The following is a 22,667-nucleotide window of genomic DNA, read 5'->3' on the forward strand; positions in this document are numbered from 1 at the left end:
AGTGGGTGTTGGGGGGGGGAAATCACTTGTCGCAGATCCAATATCCTAGAATGTTCCTTTACTTCCATTTTCATTATTTTTCTTTTTGAGGTAAAGAATGTGTGGTGAAGGGGGGCATTCCAAATAATTATGTCCTAAAATCCCCTCCCCTAGAACACACCCTCCTCACACAAACACATGCTCCTAATTTTCCCTGAATGCATAATAATCCAGTGCTGGTGGGACACAGACCTGTCAGTGCACTCAGAGGTTGTTTTGGAAACGGGTAAAGAACTCTTGAGGACTCCGAGGGCTGCAGCGCCTGCTGCTGTCCCACACAGCTGGTTCTATCATTACTTAGAACCGCGAGGATCAACATAGACACCAGAGGGCCAACATGCTTTTTCTCTTGCTCTTAAAGGACATTTTTTCTTTTGAGAGGAGCTCACGCGATATAAAGTATGTATCACTTTTTGTGCCCTACACTTATTGAGAGGCGTGTGATGTTTGGATTTCAAAGCATTCCCGTTTGAGGTTCACCTAACCCAGGGTTGATGGTATGAGAGGATAACCAATGCCAGATGTGTGGGAGAACAATCTGACTGATTTCATTTGAATGAATATCGACCTCTTTCAGTATTACTCTTTGCTTGCAAAGGCAAGTTCATGCTAAGTCTATGAGCAATAACTGGTTAGCTAATCCCCATAGCAGTCTGCATGTTTATGGGAGGTCGGATAGAGACACAGAGCCAATTAAAGGCAGCTCAGTTCAGCTTCAAGTTCAGTTCCGAGTTCCAAGCTTTACCAACACAACGGGAGGTGTGAGGCTCTTCCAGAAGGACTGGACATGGCCACAGGGGTGTATATCTCAAAGTTCCTGGCCATAGCCATAGTGGTGTTGACTGTCTCATCTATTGGTGGAATAATTACAATGTTTATTGTGTATGAGAACGAAAGAATCAAGACACAACCTACAGCACCACCAACACCTAATTCCACTACTCCGTATCCAACTGGACCACCACCCAACATGAGACTCCCTGGAAACCTGATTCCAGAGAGCTATGACATTGTACTACAGCCTCACCTCTACATCGTGATGAACAACACTACCAATCAATCTCTCGTCTTCACTGGAAACTCCACTGTGTATTTTAGATGTGTGGAGAACACCAAAACTATCGTCCTTCACAGTAAAGAACAGAATGTGACTGCTGTAAAGGTGACAGATCTTGACAAGGGAAAGATCATCAAAGTTGATAACACCATACTGTATAGTAATGAAAGCAACTTCTTAGAGATTGGACTAGACAGTGTTTTAGTCAAAGATGGGAACTACAGTCTCTTTACTGCATTTGAGGGGGAGCTCCTTGATGATCTGGCTGGTTTTTACATGAGTTCATACAAAAAAGGGCCAAGCACAGAGGATGACACTGAAAGGTAAGGGTTTCTTTGGTAACTGCTGAGAAACTAAAAATATCAAAGATTTGTTGTCAAACTTATATGATAGGAATGCTGTGAGATGGAAATTAGATTTGACTTGTATGAAAACCCATTTACAGGTGGTTCGGGAATGAAACGATCATCGTCGAACTTGATGAAAGGTAAGACTTGTACAAGTTTGATATGTTTGCATCATCATTTGCATTACATAACTGGATTGATCACAAACCACCACCCTAAACAGTGCTCCGGTTGGGTAGAGCTTTCTCTGTCTGATAAAGGCATGATTACGTTGCCAATATACAGGTGTAGTGACTTTTTGATAATAATGTAAGCACACTCCTGAACCTTTAAGTTTAGACTTCTTGACAGGGAGGATACGTACTTCCCCTGTATCATCATGAGGCACAACACTGTATGCCTCAACTAAAACGGAGGCACATCCAACAAAGGCCTGACATACTATGGGATAATTTGCCCCTCTGCCACCAATGTAGTAATTGAGGGGGACAGCCAGAGCAGGGCTTGAACCAGAGACCTTGCAATTACAAGGCAGACACATTGCTCTACCTACTGTGTCATTAGGTCAGACCTCTTGTTAGAGGCTGTTATATGGTTACATTTAGGAGTCTGGCAGGAGAGATAATGACTCTGTTTCATAAGTCCTCACAGGTTAGGTCAGGCAGTAGCTTATTCCTTTAATATGCAGTGGTTCCTTGCAATTAATTAGTAGTGGCCAGTACTAAGCAGCTAGAAAACAACCTGAAACCACCTCGTCATTACACCTTGACGCATATTAATATGTGATCGTTTCCATGCTATAAATCAGTGACCTGCTAGTTTACAGACAACTGTGCTTGAACAGAGATCGAATACAAAGTTCCTCATGGTTTGTATTCTATTGCACTCTTTCCCTAAAAAAACATGATTTGCTTACAGATAGAATTCCAATTTCTTAAAAAAAGACCCCAAAGTGGCTTGTTCAGCGGACATGTGTACAGATGAATACAACAAATGGGACTATATTTCTTTATTTCTTGTCATATCAAATCACCCAGCAGTTGTTCAGTCCTGGCTCATATTTATATGTTCAACTTTAAAAGTGTTTATTATAAAAAAGACCCCCTGGGAGAATGTTGCACATTTTTCCTCTGTTCACTTCAGCAACAGCTTTGCTTCTCATTCCTTGAAAAGATTAGGACACTCATTTGAGACATTGTTACTTCCTCTGGCTTTACAATCACAGTCCTGTATTGCAATAAATGTCCATCGCAGTTCATACTGTAGCTGCATAGACATTGGAAGCTTGGATAATTTGAAATACTGAAAGAAGCTAATTGAATCAAAATGAACTAACAAGTAACTATTTTCTGTGTTTTATTGCTGTTGATTCACTGTTATTCAATTCCAGTTGTAATATTTATCCTATTTTTCAACAAATACTTTCCACACAGATTCATCGCTACTAGCCAAATGCAACCAACCGACGCCAGGAAAGTATTTCCTTGTTTCGATGAGCCAGCCATGAAGGCTACATTTAGAGTCTCTCTCATCCATAGGCCTGGCACGACAGCATTAGCAAATGGGAAAGTCATAGGTGAGAAGCACATTTCATACTAGGGAATGTTAAGCCACCTTCTAAAAGCGCCTCACATTCTTATGTAGCCTTACAAAAAGGTTATACAGGAATCCTGCAGGGAAAATCCTGCATAATACAGTATATATCCTGCAGGAATAAGAAGTCCTGCAGGATATCCCATAGGATTTTCGGGGCCACTTTACTGTTGGACAATTCCTGTAGGATTCCTGCAGGTACAGTGAGCTCCAGAAGTATTGGGACAGTGACAATTTTGTTGTTTTGGTTCTGTAATGATACAATGACAATGAAATGATAAAATGACTGTGAGGTTAAAGTGCAGATTGTCAGCTTTCATTTGAGGGTATTTTCTGAAATTACAGCACTTTTTGTACGTAGTCCCCACATTTTAGGGGACCAAAAGTATTGGGACGAATTCACTTATGTGTATTAAAGTAGTAAAAAGTTAAGTATTTGGTCCCATTTTCATAGCACGCAATTACTGGTAAATAATGTATTGTGTCATTTTGGAGTCACTTTTATTGTAAATAAGAATAGAATATCTTTCTAAACACTTCTACATTAATGTGGATGCTACCATTATTACGGATAATCCTGAATGAATTGTGAATAATGATGAGTGAGATCGTTACAGACGCACGAATATCATACCCCCCCACCCCCCAAAATATGCTAGAGGTTATCATGTCTTGAGGGTATGATAATTGTGCATCTAACTTTCTCACTCATCATTATTCACGATTCATTCAGGTAGCATCCACATTAATGTAGAAGTGTTTAGAAATATATTCTTATTTACAATAAAAGTGTAAATGACACTCCTAAATGACACAATACATTATTTACCATTCAATTCTATTGGGCACAAAGTAATCTGAAACACAACCATAACAAACAGCAAATGCATCCATCACATTTGTAGAGTCTCAAGCTTGGTGTAGTCATTGCGTGCTATGAATATAGGACTAAATACTGAACATTTGACTACTTTAATACACAAGTGTATTTGTGTACTTTTGGTCCCCTAAAAAGGGGAGGCCAATGTACAAAAAGTGCTGTAATTTCTAAACGATTCACCTGATGGATGAAAATGCTCTCAAATTAAAGCTGACAGTCTGCACTTTAATCTCATAGTCATTGTATCACTTCAAATCCAAAGTGCTGGAGTACAGAGCCAAAACAACAACAAAAAATTCACTTTCCCAATACTTTTGAAATTAGTCCGTCAGGAAAACAATATGCAAAAAATGTATATTCAAAAATCTAGACATATGTTTATGACTTCTCATTACATTCATAATTTTAAATGCATTACTTTTTGTAAACAATAATTCACAGATTATGAGGCTAATGCATGCATATACTGTGCCTTTTCTTTTTGCTTATATTGAGTATTTACTGTAGATACTATTGTGTGACGAGTGTCAAAACAACTCTTTCCTTTCATACTATCAAAGTCTTCAAGTAATCAGTGAGTCTTTTTTATTCCTTTTAGGTACAACCCTTGAGGATATCGATGGAGAGACCTGGAAAGTCACTCGCTTTCAAACGACTAAGAAAATGTCAACTTACCTCCTAGCTTTCACAGTGTCTGATTTCGATTCCATAGGATCTACACATGAAAGAGTTGACATTAAGGTATGTAGCTATAGTTGTTGAATCATAACTGTAGTAGTGCATTATATCAACAAAATGACTTGTAAAAAGGTTTTTATTTCACTAGCAACATCAAAGAACGTTAATACTGTTGTAAATTACAAATTCTCTCTAGATTCCAGCCAAACCGCTATATACTATTTAAATGTATTCAGTTTAGACTACACTGCTGATTTTCATGGTAGAGATGTTTTTACTCACCAAATCATATTGATATGATACTAAAACTCACTTTTTTATTTTCTGTTCGGTTTGTTAAAGACATATGCTCGACCGGAGGCCATAAAAGCTGGACAGGCAAAGTATGCTGCAAGTATCACTGGAAGTATACTGGCGTTCTATGAGAGTCCTGGAGTATTCAAAATGAATTATCCTTTGAGCAAGCTAGGTATGTATGGCATGATTGCATCATAACAATGTAAAATAAGCATGGGTTAATCATAACATTGCAAGTGTTCAACAAAGATTAATTGTCATAAAATCCATCTAATCAATTTAATTCTTTACTCCATACATAACCTGTCTAAAACAATGTAAGAAGAACACTGATTATGTTGTGAAATTCAATTAAAATAACCTATTTTCAGTGGTGTAAAGTACTTAAGTAAAAATACTTTAAAGTACTACTTTTACATTTTGAGTGCTTAGCCGGACAGGAAAATTGTCCAATTCACTCACTTATCAAGAGAACGTCCCTGGTCAACCCTACTGCCTCTGATCTGGCGGACTCATAGCACACATGCTTTGTTTGTAAATTATATCTGAGTGTTGGAATGTGCCCTTGTCTATCTGTAAATAAATACAAAAAATCAAATGGTGCTGTCTGATTTGCTTAATAAAGGGGATTTTTTACTTTTTTACTTTTAATACTTAAGTATATTTTTAAAATTACATTTACTTTTGATATTTAAGTATATTTAAAATCAAATACTTTTAGACTTTTAATCAGGTAGAATTTTACTGGGTGACTTTCAACTTCTACTTGAGTCATGTTCTATTAAGTTATCTTAACCTTTACTCAAGTATGACGATAGGGTACTTTTTCCACCGCTGCCTATTTTATGTCTACTTTAGATCAAATTGCTCTACCAGACTTCAGCGCAGGTGCCATGGAGAATTGGGGCTTGGTAACATATCGTGAGACAGCTCTGCTATATGAGGAAGGGGTGTCCTCCACATCAAACAAAGAGTGGATTGCCACAGTTATTGCACATGAGCTTGCCCATCAGGTACGAAAACTCAAAATGACTATTTCAAAATGTAATATACGCTACCGGGCAAAGGTTTTAGAACACCTACTCATTCAAGGGTTTTTCTTTATTTTTACTATTTTCTGCATTGTATAATAATAGTGAAGACATCAAAACTATGAAATAACACACATAAATAACCCATATGGAATCATGTAGTAACCAAAAAAGTGTGAAACAAATCAAAATCTATTTTATATTTGAGATTCTTCAAAGTAGCCACCCTTTGCCTTGATGATAGCTTTGCACACTTTTGGCATTCTTTCAACCAGCTTCATGAGGTAGTCACCTGGAATGCATTTCAATTAACAGGTGTGCCTTGTTAAAAGTTAATTTGTGGAATTTCTTTCCTTCTTCATGCGTTTGAGCCAATCAGTTGTGTTGTGACAAGGAAGGGTGGTATACAGAAGATAGCCCTATTTGGTAAAAGACCAAGTCCATATAATGGCAAGAACAGCAAAGAGAAACGACAGTCCATCATTACTTTAAGACAAGAAGGTCAGTCAATACGGAAAATGTCTTCAAGTGCAGTCGCAAAAACCATCAAGTGCTATGATGAAACTAGCTTTCATGAGGACCGCCACAGGAATGGAAGACCCAGAGTTACCTCTGCTGCAGAGGATAAGTTCATTAGAGTTACCAGCCTCAGAAATTGCAGCCTAAATAAATGCTTCACAGAGTTCAAGTGACAGACACATCTCAACATCAACTGTTCAGGAGGAGACTGTGTGAATCAGGCCTTCATGGTCGAATTGCTGCAAAGAAACCACTTCTTAAGGACACCAATAAGAAGAAGAGACTTGCTTGGGCCAAGAAAGACGAGCAATGGACATTAGACTGGTGGAAATTTGTCCTTTGGTCTGGAGTCCAAATTGGAGAATTTTGTTTCCAACCGCCGTGTCTTTGTGAGACGTGATGTCGATGAATGGATGATCTCTGCATGTATATTTCCCACCGTAAAGCATGGAGGAGGTGGTGTGATGGTGTGGGGGTGCTTTGCTGGTGATGCTGTCTGAGATTTATTTAGAATTCAAGGCACACTTAACCAGCATGGCTACCATAGCATTCTGCAGCGATACACCATCCCATCTGATTTGGGCTTAGTGGGACTATCATTTGTTTTTCAACAGGACCATGACCCAACACACCTCCAGGCTGTGTAAGGGCTATTTTACCAAGGAGAGTGATGGAGTGCTCCATCAATCAATCAATCGTATTTATAAAGCCCTTTTTAAATCAGCCGATGTCACAAAGTGTTATGCAGAAACCCAGCCTAAAACCCAACACAGCAAGCAATGCAGGTGTAGAAGCACGATCAGATGACTTGGCCTCCCCAATCCCTCGACCTCAACCAAATTGAGATGGTTTGGGATGAGTCGGACCGCAGAGTGAAGGAAAAGCTCAGCATATGTGGGAACTGTGTTCTAAAACTTTTGACCGGTAGTGTATGTATTAATGTAAAGTGAACTACAATTAATTAAAAACATGATCTTGCATTGTTGTGGCATTCACTGTAACAGTACCGAAATCTGTTGTTTTCAGTGGTTTGGAAACCTGGTGACAATGAAATGGTGGAATGACCTGTGGCTGAATGAGGGATTTGCAACATATATATCCTATATGGGAGTGGATCATATTGAGCCAACATGGAACATAGTATGTCCCTAATAACTTATTAATAACTGTATTTTTTTCTGCATCTGTTACATCAGATCGCAAATTGTAGTAATACTTCTAAGAGGCTTCTTTTCATTTGGTCTCTGATTGTTTTGTTTTTCCAGAAAGATCTGATTGTTCTAAATGACATCCAGACTGTATTTCAAGTGGATTCATTGGCCTCCTCCCATCCTCTTAGCTCTAAAGAGGATGATGTTCAAACTTCTAGTGACATCACTCAGCTTTTTGATTCCATCACCTACAGCAAGGTCTGGTTGTCACAGAGCCCCATGGGGGAAGAGAGATGATATCAAAAATGTTTATTTTTAACATTGTACAGGAATTTTCTATATAGTGACAGAATGAGTTGATGTAATGTATGAATATTAACATATCTTCACTTTTCAGGGGGCAGCTGTGCTGAGAATGCTGGCAGATTATCTGGACGAGAGGGTCTTTCTGAATGGCCTGAGAGTACGTGCAAATATGACTTTGTCCATTAATGTGTAGGATGGCTTATTGTTAGTGTGTGGAACATCTATGTTGTATATTTACAATTTTCCACATGGATGTATCAAAACGAATGGGAACGTTTTGTGTAAGTGTGTGTAAATATTATTGTTTCAAAATGTTTCAGAAATATCTTCAGGCTTTCCAGTACAGTAATACTGTACACAAGGACCTGTGGGAATATTTACAAGAGGTAAAAGCTGATAGTTTTGCTAGGCATATCAACACAAAACTAGTATATGTAATTATGTTCTTTCAAGCATGTAAAACTTATAGAATGCTTTAGGGGCATGAATACATTGTATAAAATGCTAATGACAAAAACGTTCTAGGCGGTGGACGAGGACAGCAGCCACATTAAAGTTGCTGAAGTCATGGACACTTGGACAAAGCAAATGGGTTACCCAGTCATCACCATCAACACCACCAATGGGGCAGTTTCTCAAGAACATTTCCTCCAAAATCAAACATCTGACTATGAGTAAGTCCTGCACTATGTCAAGAAACATCACAGAGAGAGAAAACAAATATAACAGGTTTCCTGAACCACTGATTGTCCCCTCCATGTAGAATTAGATGCCCATATGGCTGACTTTGTGAAATCCTGTGCTTGGTCCGTCCCCCACAGCAGGTGGGGAGTTCAAACCCAGGCTACTCCACCTCTTGTTCTCTAAGCAATGGATTGTTGCTGTAGTACTCTGACAGACATTTCCACTCAACAGTTTTAGAGTAACACTTTAATTGAAATATAAACCATAACAGCATCATACTATTATCATGAATATGACATAATGAATGTCATAAGATGTCATTTTTCATACATCAGAAACAGTGATGAGATATGTTGACATAATGGCTTATGTTGCTTACTCACCGAAAAATTATTGCTAAAATTGTTAGTTGTAACATATGTCATAACCATTTCCAATACATGCAAAATGGCACTGCCTTGACTTTCAGTTATGACATGTTTATGACAATATTATAACACTGTTATCATTTCAAATGAAGTGTTGCTATAGTATATTATTCCAGTTTTAATTGGATTACATTGTAATGAATTAGGCCAACAATTAAGTATGTTATTAGCATATTTGAATATAGCTGTAGGTCATAATATTATGCCCATATATTTTTTAACTTTTTCTCTTTCATTAGTTTTGAATGGCATGTTCCAATCAGAGTGATGAAGGAAGGTGAACCAATAAAAATAGCTACACTGGATAAAAAAGGTCAAGGTAAGGAGTATTTAATTGAATATACATGTACAATTGTTAATATTTGTCTTAGTATCACTTTCAGTAACCTCGTCCCCAGGCTAATTGAGAGAGATGATCTGATGAGCTATATTATGTACAGTAATTCTCCATTATAGATAGACTGAACATGGCAAATATACTGTATAATGTATGATAATAGCAAACCCAACTAATTAAATGGTGCTAGTCATTAGTTCTGTCAATAAAAACCTAATTAAGGCATATTGTAACTCTCATGTTCTGAATTTGCCAAACAGTGCTGATGCCAGATTTCCTGTCTGAAGATGGCAAGTGGGTGCTTGCCAACATAAACTGTATGGGATATTTCAGAGTCAACTATGATCCAGTGAATTGGGATAGACTGCTCTCTCAGCTGGAAATGAATATTCACGTAAGTGTTCCTCATTTGTGTGGAACAGTATTGTCCATACAGTCCAAGTCAGACACGAAACAGAGCACATTATATATTGCACGTGCTTAGAAAACTGTGCCTGTGCATTATCAAAGCAGCCTGTTGATCCAAAATAAACAATGTAGCATATTCTAAGAAGACTAGGTAATGTTTTGTTATGGTAAGAAATATTTGGAGAGAATGTGCTGGACAAGGTTTTTGTGAGTACATTCTTCAAATCAAATGTACTTGTCATGTTAAGTTTACAGCAGGTTTAAAAGATGCAGGAAAATGCCTTGTGTGCTAACTCCCTCAAAATTGCAGTACAGCCTCCCCCCCTCCTCAGTTGGGGTCTCAATTTACTGTTGAATAGTAGATTGTGCAACAGCAATTTTTCTCTTGATATGTCAGTCGCTGACAATCACTGAATTAGCCGTTTCGGCTAACAATTTTTTAGTTAGTTCAGATAGCTGGTTAGACTAATTTACCAGAAGTAATCATGGCCGAATATTGACCGGTCACGCAGGGCACGTGTCTAGGGGCTCTGACCTCCAGGGGGCCTCCATTGATTTTGTTAGGCACTCTCACTCAGATATCATTAACATGGCATAATCATGGCAAAATGTGTAGAATTGCAGGAAATCTGCTTCAAAGCCGAATTTTTTTTCTTCTCCACCCCATGGCAAAATGATTAGAATTGCATGACAGTTTTTATAAAATTGTAACATTTTCTCTCCACCCCATGGCAAAATTTGTTGAATTGCAGGAAATTAGCTTTAAAACTGAAAAAAATGTCTCTCCACCCCATGGCAAAATAAGTATAAGGGCAGGAAATTAGATGGTGGGGGGCAACCAAATCTCGCTTAGGGCCCCCAAAAGGCTAGAGCCGGCCCTGTATACACAATAGGTTATGCAGTATAGATAATGATTGTGCTATGTCAAGTATGACTGTGTTTCATAGGCGAAATTGCCACGGGAATGGGGGGTGAAATGCCCCCCCCCCCACAATATTCAGAACAGGTCGATTCTTCCCCCCCAATAATTTCTTTAAAAAATATTTACAAAAATATTTTTTTGTAGCATTTGAATACGTCATAAGCAATGGCAAAATGTGTAGAATTGCAGGAAATTATCTTTAAAGTAGCTGCCCAGTGTTTCCAGATTTCTATGAAATATGACCTATAATTAATTACAATATGAGTGAAATAGTTTTCCTTCCAAGAAATCATTATTAAGTATGTTAAAATGCAGATTTTCTGTGTTGGAATGGTGTAGGCGTACCCCAACAACAGAATGGTGCGGGCAATACCGGTCCTAAAAAATATTAATGTAAGTAGACCACTGATTAGCCAGCTCATCCTCCTCAGGAGGGTGACATCATCCTCTATGAGGAAATAGCAAGCATTTTTTTTAGTTTTCACTGGACAATTACTTAACCCCATGGCTTTAAAACTGCAACATTTTATCTCAGCCTCATGACAAAATGTATAGAGTAGCATTATAAAACTGCATATTGTTCTATCTGCCCCATGGCAAAATTTGTTGAAATGCTGGACGTTTTCATTAGAAATCAGTAATTCCTTTTTTGGTGAGGTTGTGGGGCCTTCCACGTATATTATTTTCAAAATACCCCTCCATATACCCCTTGAGAGGCATAGTAAGTAATGTCAAACTGTGTAGAATTGCAGGAAATGCATTTTAAAATGTCAACAACAACAACATTCTGGGGGAGGACTACCCCCGGGACCACCTGTTTATTGTTCACCCCCCCAATATCTACACTGCAATTATATTTACAGATATAAAGTGGGTTGTGTCTTGGTCACGCAGTTGAATAAATAGTATATAATAGAATAGCAGCATTGACTGCGGGTTGCTAGTGTCTGTCTGTTTATGGATGGTTGTGTGTGTGTGGAGAGTCGGTGCAAATGGTCACTAAGGCTCAGGTCTGTGCAGGAGACAGCTAGGGTTAGCTGTTCAGCAGTCTGATGGCCTGGTGGTAGAAGCTGTCTCAAAGCCTGTTGGTCCAAGACCCAATGCTCCGATACTGCTTGCCAGATGGTAACAGAGTGAGCAGTCCGTGGCTCGGGTGACTGGAGTCCTTGACGATTTTCCGGGCCTTCTTCAAACACAACCTTGTGTAGATGTCCTAGAGGGCAGGGAGCTTGCCCCCAGTGATATATTGGCCCGTCCGCACCACCCTCTGTAGAGCCTTGTGGTTGAGGGCTGTGCAGTTGCCATACCAGGCGGTGATGCAGTCGGTCAAGATTCTCTTGATGGTGCAGCTGTAGAACTTATTGACGATCTGAGGACCCATGCTGAATTTCTTCAGTCGCCTGAGGTTGAAGAGGCGCTGTTGCGACTTTTTCACCTCGGTGTTGGACCATGTCAGGTCCTCTGTGATGTGCACACCAATGAAATTGAAGCTTTTGACCTTCTACACTACAGTCCCGTCAACGTCAATCGGGATGTGGTCCCTCTCCTCATTCCTGTAATCCACGATCAGCTCCTTCATTTTGCTGATGTTGAGGGAAAGTCTGTTTTCCTGGCATCACTTTGACAGGGCTCGAACCTCCTCCCTGTAGGCTGTCTCGTCGCCGCCGGCGATCAAGCCCACCACTGTCGTGTCATCGGCAAACTTAATGATGGTGTTGGAGTCATGCGCGGCCACGCAGTCATGGGTGTACAGGGAGTACAGGAGAGGGCTGAGCAACCCCCAGGGGACCCTTGTGTTAAGAGTCAGTGTGGCGGAGGTGTTGTTGCCTACCCTCAACACCTGGGGGCGGCCTGTCAGGAAGTCCAGCATTCAGTTGCAGAAGGAGGTGTTCATACCCAGCGCCTTGAGCTAAGTGACGAGTTTGGAGGGGAATATGTTGTTGAAAGCTGAGCTGTAGTCAATGAACAGCATTCTCACATAGGTATTCCTCTTGTCCAGGTGGTATAGGGCAGTGTGCAGAGCAATGGTGATTGCGTCATCCCTGGATCTGTTGGGTCGGTATGCAAAGTGTTATGGGTCTAGGGTGTCAGGTAAGGTCGAGCTGATGTGGTCCCTGACCAGCCTCTCAAAGCACTTCATTAAGACAGAAGTGAGTGCTACATGGCGATAGTCATTTACCTCTGTTTGCTTGGGTAGGAGGGACAGTGGTGAGTACATTGAAAAATGCTAGACACCTGGCATGCATCAGATAATTCGAACCCCTCACCACAGATCACAGACCATGGAGCATGACCCTTAATAAGTCAAATAAGACAATATGCTAGCTCACTTGTGCAGTTTGCTTTAAAGACGCTCTCCAGCTTTGAACTTTTCCAGTTGAAAAACAATATAACAAGTATAAATACAGTAATATACAGTACACACATGACAAAATATATGTTTTGAGTAAAGTAGTATTTTTTAAACACAACTGTAAACTTCAAGCAGTAGGACATGATGGTCTGACGTGACGTCATCGGCCTCCCCCTTCCTTACGGGAACAATAGAGGAGTACGAGAGGGGGGAAAAAGGAAAGGCCCATCTTTTGCCATGTCGTACCTGGACCATCTATTGAGATGTGCCTTTTGTTAAGTAAATCAGGTGTTAAATGAGGTGAAAAGGGAGTAGGACTTTAATAATTAGAACTCATTTGATTTATTCTCAGGAAATTCCAATCATCAACCGGGGACAGCTTATTGATGATGCATTCAACTTGGCAAGGTAATCTCATCTAAGACTGATACATTCATGGACTTCCTTCAAAATGTACACTCTGATAAACATTTTTTACACATCACAATGATTGCATTTTCATGGCTTGAGACCATGAGACCTTCATGGCTTGAGACCCGGAAATCATACTTTCTTGGTGTAATTAATATCCTCTTTGGACGGCTAAGGTCTTCTTATATTATATTATGTATTTTATTTATTTATCAAGGGCCAAACATATCAGTGTGACACTGGCTTTGAGAACTACCAAGTACCTCTGGAATGACACAGAGTACATACCATGGGAATCAGCACTGAGAAACCTGGACTATTTCATTCTCATGTTTGATCGCTCCGAGGTCTATGGTCCAATGCAGGTCAGTCATCAAATAAAGATACTGTACATTAAAGTGCCTTTTTATCATAGCAAACTGTATTCCTACAAATGTAAATGACAAATATGAGTGTAATACAGTATTTTTTCCTATGCTATTTCCAGGCATACTTAAGAAAGCAAGTTGGTGGCCTTTATCAACATTTTGAAAATTTCACCATGTTTTCTACGGTCCCAGAGAAGCATTCTGCACAGTGAGAAACATATTTTCGTTGGATATTGCAACCCTCTGAACACATCCTCTCTTTAAGCATGTTATTAACATGTCATTATTCGTTCCCAGGTACAACCAGATTAACGCCATTTCAGTCGCATGCAGCAATGACATTCCAGAGTGCCAAGAAATGGCAAAAATGCTCTTTGACAACTGGATGACAAACAAAACCAGCAATCGGTATGGAATTAGGTTTCATCAAGCCAACACAGCCAGATGCATGCTAGTTCCTGCTGTACTTATAACTGCATTTCACAGTTGAATGGGGTTGTCATATCATTCATAAAACAACACATAACCTGAAATATGCATGAGATTAATTCAATAACCTAATACCAAAATGTTATATGCAATTTTGGATATATTGAGTGTACTGATCCTTTTAACTGTAATGACCAGATTCTGTTTCTCTCTTTGATTGTCCTCACTGCCACAGTATACACCCTAACCTGAAGGCCACCATCTACTGCCAAGCTATAGCTGCTGGGGGAGAGAAGGAATGGGAATTTGCTTGGGGCAAGTTTGAGAGTGCCACCACAGCCACAGAGAAAGACAAACTAAGATATGCCCTCTCATGCACAAGGAAGATCTGGCTCCTGAACAGGTTAGATTGATTTCCGTCTGTACCACCGTTTTCGGGATATAAAATTTAGTTGCTGTGCAAAGACCATTTATTTGGCATTTTCTTCTCATCTTGCAGATACCTTGAGTACACTTTGAACCCTGACAAGATAAGAAAAATGGATGCCGTTTCTACCATCAGCTACATAGCCAGAAATGTGGCAGGACAAGCAATAGCGTGGAATTTTGTACGCGCTAACTGGAACTACATCAGCTTGGAGTATGTTTTTTCTGTTGTTAAGTACTGTATATAGCAAGGCCTAATGTTAAGACAAACAAGCCAGAGGACCAAGTTCCTTTCTAACTGAAATAACGGAACCATGACTTATTAGCAATTATTTTGTATGGTATCTCATAAAGTGTAAAAATCACCTAAATAAACCTCAAGCAATATACCAATAAGAAAGGTGTAGACCGGTCAAACAAGTCAGGTACAAAGGTCTCCTTGGCCAATCAGAGGAAATCACCTCTAATTTATTTGTTTGGAGTTGCCAGTAAGTGGGCAGGAGCCCATTTCCTGTTTCTGTAGCGTGAGGCAGCTTAATGTACACCCCCTGGACAGGACGCTAGTCTATCGCAGAGTGCCAAGCAGAGACGCATCAGGTCCCATTTTTACAATATTTGGTGTAACTCTGGCAGGGATTGAACTCAACCTTCCAATCTCAGGGCGGACACTAACCACAAGGCCACTGAGTTGCCAGGCAGTCATCTAAATTGGCTTCTATCAAAATGCTTGCTGAGCAAACATGCTCATCTCACCCCTCTCCTCCGCTCTCCTCCTTAGGTACGAAGAAGGGATCATGTCACTTGGCAACCTGATTGATGGAGTGACGCAGAGATTTTCCACTGACTTTGAGCTTGAAGAGGTGAGCGTCTCCCTATTGGTAACAGGCAAGGCCCACAACGCTATCTGAGTCACAAACCTCTCCTCCGCCTTGAATGCATTAATTTTTAATGTCTGGGGATGAGAGACTAGGTTCAGCTGGTGGGAGTTGAGTTTTGAGTAATTACTGGTTTCCGCCCTAATTCAAACTTTTCCCTGATTGTTATTGTGCAGCTGTGGCAGTTCCTGACCGACCATGATGTAGAAGAACTGCATTTGGCAATCAGGGCCCTAGAGCAAGCCACTGAGAGAACTGAGGCCAACATTAAATGGGTGAAGGAAAACAAGCAGACTGTTTTGGAGTGGTTTAAAAATGAGTCAAGGCGAGAGCAGCTGAACTGAGCTGATAGGATGAGAACCAGATGGACCAGAGTGCCATGATTTTGAACACACCCTGTATTTGACTTGAGTCTTAGGGTGTATTAATTAGTCAGATTTTTCAACGGAAACTGTTTACTGTTTACTCTAAGAAGCAAATTGAAGCAAAAGTAATCAAACGTGGAGGGACCTACCTGAATTTGTCCAATACAAACAGCAATGTTTTTTTTTGCAACAGATCAAATGTTTTGCAACAGAATCCAACTAATGAATACATCCTTGATTTAATTTCAGTTAGATCTGAAAACAGGTTTTATACAATCAACATGCAATATAATCCTAAAATAAATGTATATTTCAATTTTTTTGTCACTTGTAATTCAAAAAGAGGAGAAATTCTAATCAATTTTATTTAAACAAGTAACATTCCACCATTTGTTGTTTGAGACAATATTGTTTACACTGACAGTCACACCCAAAGAAAGCGCTTTCTCAGGTTGACAACTACAATTATTTTGTTAAACGACTATCAAACAACATGAAACTATAGCAATAAAATGTCTAACTGTATGTATTTGTAAAAATATGTATTATGTGTCAAAGCATATTTTTATTTAGATTTTAGTCATTTAGCAGACACTCTTATCCAGAGCAACTTACAGTAGTACTGAGTGCATACATTTTCATTTTAAAAATATATATTTTAAAAAATTTAACTAATTGATTGAAGTTAGATTGGTAAAAGGACTAGATTGAAAACGGCTATTGTGTTTTTGATCTATTTTGGAGGACGCATGATTTCAAATCACCTACAATAGTTGACTTATTCTACTGTAGCCTAGATCTAAGTGGCTACTTCATACATTTACACATGCAGATATTCTGATTAGCAGGCAACGTTTACTACTCTACTAGTCAAAGCTATAACTCCATCCTTGCATGATCACACTTACCCAAGTGATGGTTTACATTTTGGATGACACATCATTAGAACAACAACACCATCAAATAAATTGCCATTAGCTTTATTACAAAGTTATTACAAGGTTATTACAAGGTTAGCCTTATACATGTGATTTGTACCCTTCTACAGACAATGATGCATTTTCAATAGAGCGATTAGTAGAGGGGGTAAAGCATGTATGATGATTACCAAAGAGAGTCTTTACACCCCTATATCAAAGGTACCCTGCAATACCAAGATTTGTCAGCGTCTTGTAGAGTCTATATTACATGCAGAATAAAAAACAACATTAAAAATTAAACGTCTCTCTTCCTCTTCTGTGTGCATATGCTGCACTAGCAACGTTGGAGGCTGTGCAATTATATTCATCTCCCCAATCATCCTAAAATTGAAATGGCAGTCAAATAGGGGTGATAGGGGCCAAACATTGAAATGGGGTGTCATAAAAGATATACAGTACAGAGAAAAAGCTATAATTTATGTTCAGTGACTAGACTGTAGATCAGGGATGGGCAACTTTGATGGGGACCACAAAAAATCTGAACTCATGAGGGCCCGCAGTTGCTCGCGGGTCTGCGTACCCACATCTACCCCGCTTCTCCTTCTTGGCCCTCCTCTTATTAACAGAGGAGAGAATTGTTTTTAGGTTTTAGAGTACATTTTGTGCAATTCTACACATTTTGCAATAGGGTGTAGAAAATGTTGCAATTTCAAAACAAGTTTGATATACACTACTGGTCAAAAGTTTTAGAACACCTACTCATTCAAGGGTTTTTCTTTATTTTTACTATTTTCTACATAATAGTGTAGACATCGAAACTATAATACCAATAGGGCTATCTTCTGATTTTCCCCTACCTTGTCACAACACAACTGATTGGCTCAAACGAATTAAGAAGGAAAGAAATTCCACAAATTAACTTTTAAGAAGGCACACCTGTTAATTGAAATGCATTCCAGGTGATTACCTCATGAAGCTGGTTGAGAGAATGCCAAGAGTGTGCAAAGCTGTCATCAAGGAAAAGGGTGGCTATTTGAAAAATCTAAAATATATTTTGATTTGTTTAACACTTTTTTGGTTACTACATGTTTCCATAGGTGTTATTTCATGGTTTGAATGTCTTCACTATTATTATACAATGTAGAAAATAGTAAAAATAAAGAAAAACCCTTGAATGAGTAGGTATTCTAAAACTTTTGACCAGTAGTGTAATTCTACACATTTTGCCATGGGGCAGAGAGAAGATTTATCAATTTTATAACTCATTTCATGCAATTCTGCTCATTTTGCCATGGGACAGAGAGGAAAATTATTTGTTTTACAGCAAATTTCCTGCAATTCTACACATTTTGCCATAGGGTGGAGAGAAATGTTTGCAGTTTTTAATATGATATCTGAGTGAGACTGACTAACAAATCTATGGGTGACCCCCGGGCCAGTAATTCGACCATGATAGTTTAGAAGCCAGTTATCTAAACTTAACTTACAATCTAAAAAATGTTAGCTGACATGGACAAATTAACTGACTATCAGTGACTGACATAAGCAGAAAAACTGCTGATGTACAACCAACAATTCTAACTCACAACAGTCAATTGAAAAAAATAATTTCATCCAAGAGCCCATGGGCCGCCAGTTGCCACCCCCGCTGTAGATCATATCTGTGCTGTAGATACAATTTGACATGTTTTCCCAAAGATAACAAGGTGAAAAATAAACGTACATTGATTACCTAAATTATTCCCTATGTGATTACTGTAAACAAGGACTAAATATGTGTGGAAAGCAAATAAATTGTGCTTCAGAAATCCCCTGCTCCTCTTACCCATCCCTCCTCATCTGCTTCCACGCCCTGTCCCTCCAACTTCATTGCTGACATCTGATTTGTTGGCCATTATTTTGTCTGTCCACGATGCTCCTGCCTTTTCGTCGCCTGCAAAATTGCACTTGGTCACTGTGCCTCCATCGACTATGGCCAAGGAAACTGAAAGGGCAGATGACAACTAAGTACACAATGCTGTTAGTACTAAGAGCTTGGAAATTCCACAGTGACAGAGTGGTGCTGAGACTCAGATTATTCACTTCAAAATGTATGCTAAACAAAAAAAAATGACTGCAAAGTTAAACAAACCATTACAACTCTGTGCACAAGGACAACTTTTAACAACATGCACAGAAAATCTTACAAACTCATTTACTTGAAGAACAGTGCAGATGCAAAGTAACAGAATGAAGTTACAAACAGCACAAACTGTCATTTTGTTACCAAACTTTGCATCTGTACTGTTCTTGAAGTAAATGTGTTTATGTAAGTTTTCTATTCATTGGAATCATTTAGGTAAGCAATGTACGTTTTATTTTTCAACTGTCATTTCGTTACCAACCTTTGCATCTGCATGGAAATTGTTAAAATAAGTCCTTGTGCATATTTGGTTTGTTTAACTTTGGAATCATTGGTTTTTGTTTGACATGCATTTTAAAGTGAAAATCTGAGTTCTCTACTTTTCAAAGGAACATCAAACTTACAAATTAATAGGCAATCAAAGCTCATCACTAAGCTAAGGACCCTAGGACTAAACACCTCCCTTTGCAACTGGATGCTGGACTTCCTGACGGGCCGCCCCCAGGTGGTAAGGGTAGGTAACAACACATCTGCCACGCTGATCCTCAACAAAGCCTATTCCCCCTCCGGAGACTGAAAAGATTTGGAATGGGTCCTCAGATCCTCAAAAGGTTCTACAGCTGCAACATCGAGAGCATCCTGACTGGTTGCATCACTGCCTGGTATGGCAACTGCTCGGCCTCTGACCGCAAGGCACTACAGAGGGTAGTGCGTACGGCCCAGTACATCCCTGGGACCAAGCTTCCTGCCATCCAGGACCCCTATACCAGGCGGTGTCAGAGGAAGGCCCTAAAAATTGTCAGACTCCAGCCACCCTAGTCATAGACTGTTCTCTCTGCCACTGCACGGCAAGCGGTACCGGAGCACCAAGTCTAGTTCCAAAAGGCTTCTTAACAGCTTCTACCCCCAAGCCATAAGACTCCTGAACAGCTAATCAAATGGCTACCCAGACCCTTCTTTTATGCTGCTGCTACTCTCTGTTTATTATCTATACATAGTCACTTTAACTCTACCTACATGTACAGTTGAAGTCAGAAGTTTACATACACTTAGGTTGGAGTCATTAAAACTTGTTTTTCAAACACCACAAATTTCTTGTTAACAAACTATAGTTTTGTCAAGTCGGTTAGGACATCTACTTTGTGCATGACACAAGTAATTTTCCCAACAATTGTTTACAGACAGATTATTTATCTTATAATTCACTGTATCACAATTATAGTGGGTCATAAGTTTACATACACTAAGTTGACTGTGCCTTTAATCAGCTTGGAAAATTCCAGAAAGTGATGTCATGGCTTTAGCTTCTGATAGGCTAATTGACATAATTTGAGTCAGTTGGAGGTGTACCTGTGGATGCATTCCAAGGCCTACCTTCAAACTCAGTGCCTCTTTGCCTGACATCATGGGAAAATCCAAAGAAATCAGCCAAGACCTCAGAAAATAAATTATAGACCTCCACAAGTCTGGTTCATCCTTGGGAGTATTTTCCAAATGCCTGAAGGTATCACGTTCATCTGTACAAACAATAGTACGTAAGTATAAACACCATGGGACCACGCAGCTGTCATACCGCTCAGAAAAGAGACGCGTTCTGTCTCCTAGAGATGAACGTACTTTGGTGCGAAAAGTGCAAATCAATCACAGAACAACAGCAAAGGACCTTGTGAAGATGCTGGAGGAAACAAGTACAAAAGTATCTATATCCATGGTAAAACGAGTCCTATATCGACATAACCTGAAAGGCCACTCAGCAAGGAAGAAGCCACTGCTCCAAAACCGCCATAAAAAAGCCAGACTACGGTTTGCAATTGCACATGGGGACAAAGATCATACTTTTTGGAGAAATATCCTCTGGTCTGATGAAACAAAAATAGAATCGTTTGGCCGTATTGACCATTGTTATGTTTGGAGGAAAAAGGGGGAGGCTTGCAAGCTGAAAAACACCATCCCAACCGTGATGCACGGGGGTGGCAGCATCATGTTGTGGGGTTGCTTTTCTGCAGGAGGGACTGGTGCACTTCACAAAACAGATGGCATCATGACTGAGGAAAATGATGTGGCTATATTGAAGCAACATCTCAAGACATCAGTCAGGAAGTTAAAGCTTGGTCGCAAATGGGTCTTCCAAATGGACAATGACCCCAAGCATACTCCCAAAGTTGTGGCAAAATGGCTTAAGGACAACAAAGTCAAGGTTTTGGAGTGGTCATCACAAAGCCCTGACCTCAATCCTATAGAAAATTTGTGTGCAGAACGGAAAAAGTGTGTGCGAGCAAGGAGGCCTACAAACCTGACTCAGTTACACCAGCTCTGTCAGGAGGAATGGGCCAAAATTCGCTCAACTTATTGTGGGAAGCTTGTGGAAGGCTACCCGAAACGTTTGACCCAAGTTAAACAACTTAAAGGCAATGCTACCAAATACTAATGGAGTGTATGTAAACTTCTGACCCACTGGGAATGTGATGAAAGAAACTACTATTATTCTGACATTTCACATTCTTAAAATAAAGTGGTGATCCTAACTGACCTAAGACAGGGAATATTTACTCGGATAAAATGTCAGGAATTATGAAAAACTGAGTTTAAATGTATTTGGCTAATGTAAACTTCCGACTTCAACTGTATATATTACCTCAGTTACCTCGACTAACCGGTGCCCCCGCACATTGACTCTGTACAGGTACCCCCTGTATATAGCCTGGCTTGTTATTTTACTGCTGCTGTTTAATTATTTGTTACTTTTATTTTCAATTTTTTTTATTATCTATTTTTTACTTAACACTATTTCTTAACTGCATTGTTGGTTAAGGACTTGTAAGTAAGCATTTCACTGTAAGGTCTACACATGTTGTATTCGGCACATGTGACAAATAAAATTTTATTTGAATTGACCATTGCCTTTGGTTTTCAGTCAAATGTCCTGGCCTGTTTCTAGTTCGATCTTGTCTATCTCGCCCTCTGGGTGCCAAAAAGTGTAGGTCCCACTGGGACAGTTTTTCCCTGTCACATTCACCAGATCCTCCTTGGTCACTAGGTTTTCCAGCTGGACCTCAGTGAGGCGATCAATCTCTCCTCCTCTGCATGGTGGTAGTAACCAACAGACAGCACCACTAGAGTTGTTTTGCAAAAAATATAGTATCATGGCAAATGCATGCACGTACATTTTTACATTATTCTGAGAGTCCTTGGAGGAGCTGTGATGAGCCCTTTATAGGTGTCTCAGTGTAAAGTGTACCAATAAGATATCTTAAAAAAATGTATCTGTGAATCATCCGACTGTAAGATTATTCATATCATTGTATGAAGTGGATAAGAATACTCACTGAATGATGACGAGATTACCTTTGTTGACCTTTTTGGTATCACTGAAGTTTGGTTCTATTTCCATTCCTTTAGCATCACGTTTCCTCTGGTGGATTTGACTGCGTTTGATGTATAAAACAGAAATGTCCCTGCCAAATCAGCACAGTATGTTGTAAGCTGACAAATTAGGAGTCCTAGAAATCCAAGTAGGCCTAGGTCCTCATGCAGTCATACTTTCATAGTACAAACAGCCAACAGTAGGACTACTGGATAGCAGAGTAGAACAATGAAATCAATAAAATAGCCTTATAACAATAACAGACTCATCATATTTAATTGAGGTTATTCCATAATGTCAGCTTACCTTTGATGTTTCACGCCATGTTATTACTGATGTCAACAACCAACTTTCCCT

At 39.5% G+C, this 22,667-nt stretch overlaps 1 protein-coding gene and 1 pseudogene across 1 annotated transcript; one reads left to right on the plus strand and one right to left on the minus strand.

Annotated features, from left to right (window-relative positions):
* The first annotated feature begins 17 nt into the window (after window positions 1–17).
* LOC120053925 (aminopeptidase N-like) lies at window positions 18–17,124 on the plus strand. The gene is made up of 21 exons (XM_039001240.1): window positions 18–1,419; window positions 1,542–1,583; window positions 2,877–3,019; window positions 4,515–4,657; window positions 4,937–5,063; window positions 5,750–5,904; window positions 7,468–7,581; window positions 7,707–7,850; window positions 7,990–8,055; window positions 8,219–8,284; window positions 8,424–8,572; window positions 9,250–9,329; window positions 9,608–9,741; window positions 13,383–13,438; window positions 13,659–13,806; window positions 13,929–14,017; window positions 14,107–14,217; window positions 14,474–14,641; window positions 14,738–14,878; window positions 15,443–15,524; window positions 15,716–17,124. The coding sequence occupies exons 1-21, from the start codon at window positions 827–829 to the stop codon at window positions 15,881–15,883; spliced, it is 2,919 nt and encodes a 972-aa protein (XP_038857168.1). The 5' UTR covers window positions 18–826; the 3' UTR covers window positions 15,884–17,124.
* A 1,535-nt stretch (window positions 17,125–18,659) lies between these two features.
* On the minus strand, window positions 18,660–22,635 carry LOC120053219 (annotated as a pseudogene).
* Window positions 22,636–22,667: the final 32 nt, after the last annotated feature.

Source organism: Salvelinus namaycush, chromosome 9 (genome assembly GCF_016432855.1).
Source record: "Salvelinus namaycush isolate Seneca chromosome 9, SaNama_1.0, whole genome shotgun sequence".
Taxonomy (NCBI): domain Eukaryota; kingdom Metazoa; phylum Chordata; class Actinopteri; order Salmoniformes; family Salmonidae; genus Salvelinus; species Salvelinus namaycush.

Coding starts and splice junctions, on each gene's coding strand:
- LOC120053925 (XM_039001240.1), top strand. CDS start 827: ATGGCCACAGGGGTGTATATCTCAAAGTTCCTGGCCATAGCCATAGTG. Junction 9,330..9,607: donor ACTGGATAAAAAAGGTCAAG/GTAAGGAGTATT, acceptor TTTGCCAAACAG/TGCTGATGCCAGATTTCCTG. Junction 14,642..14,737: donor AAGATCTGGCTCCTGAACAG/GTTAGATTGATT, acceptor CTCATCTTGCAG/ATACCTTGAGTACACTTTGA.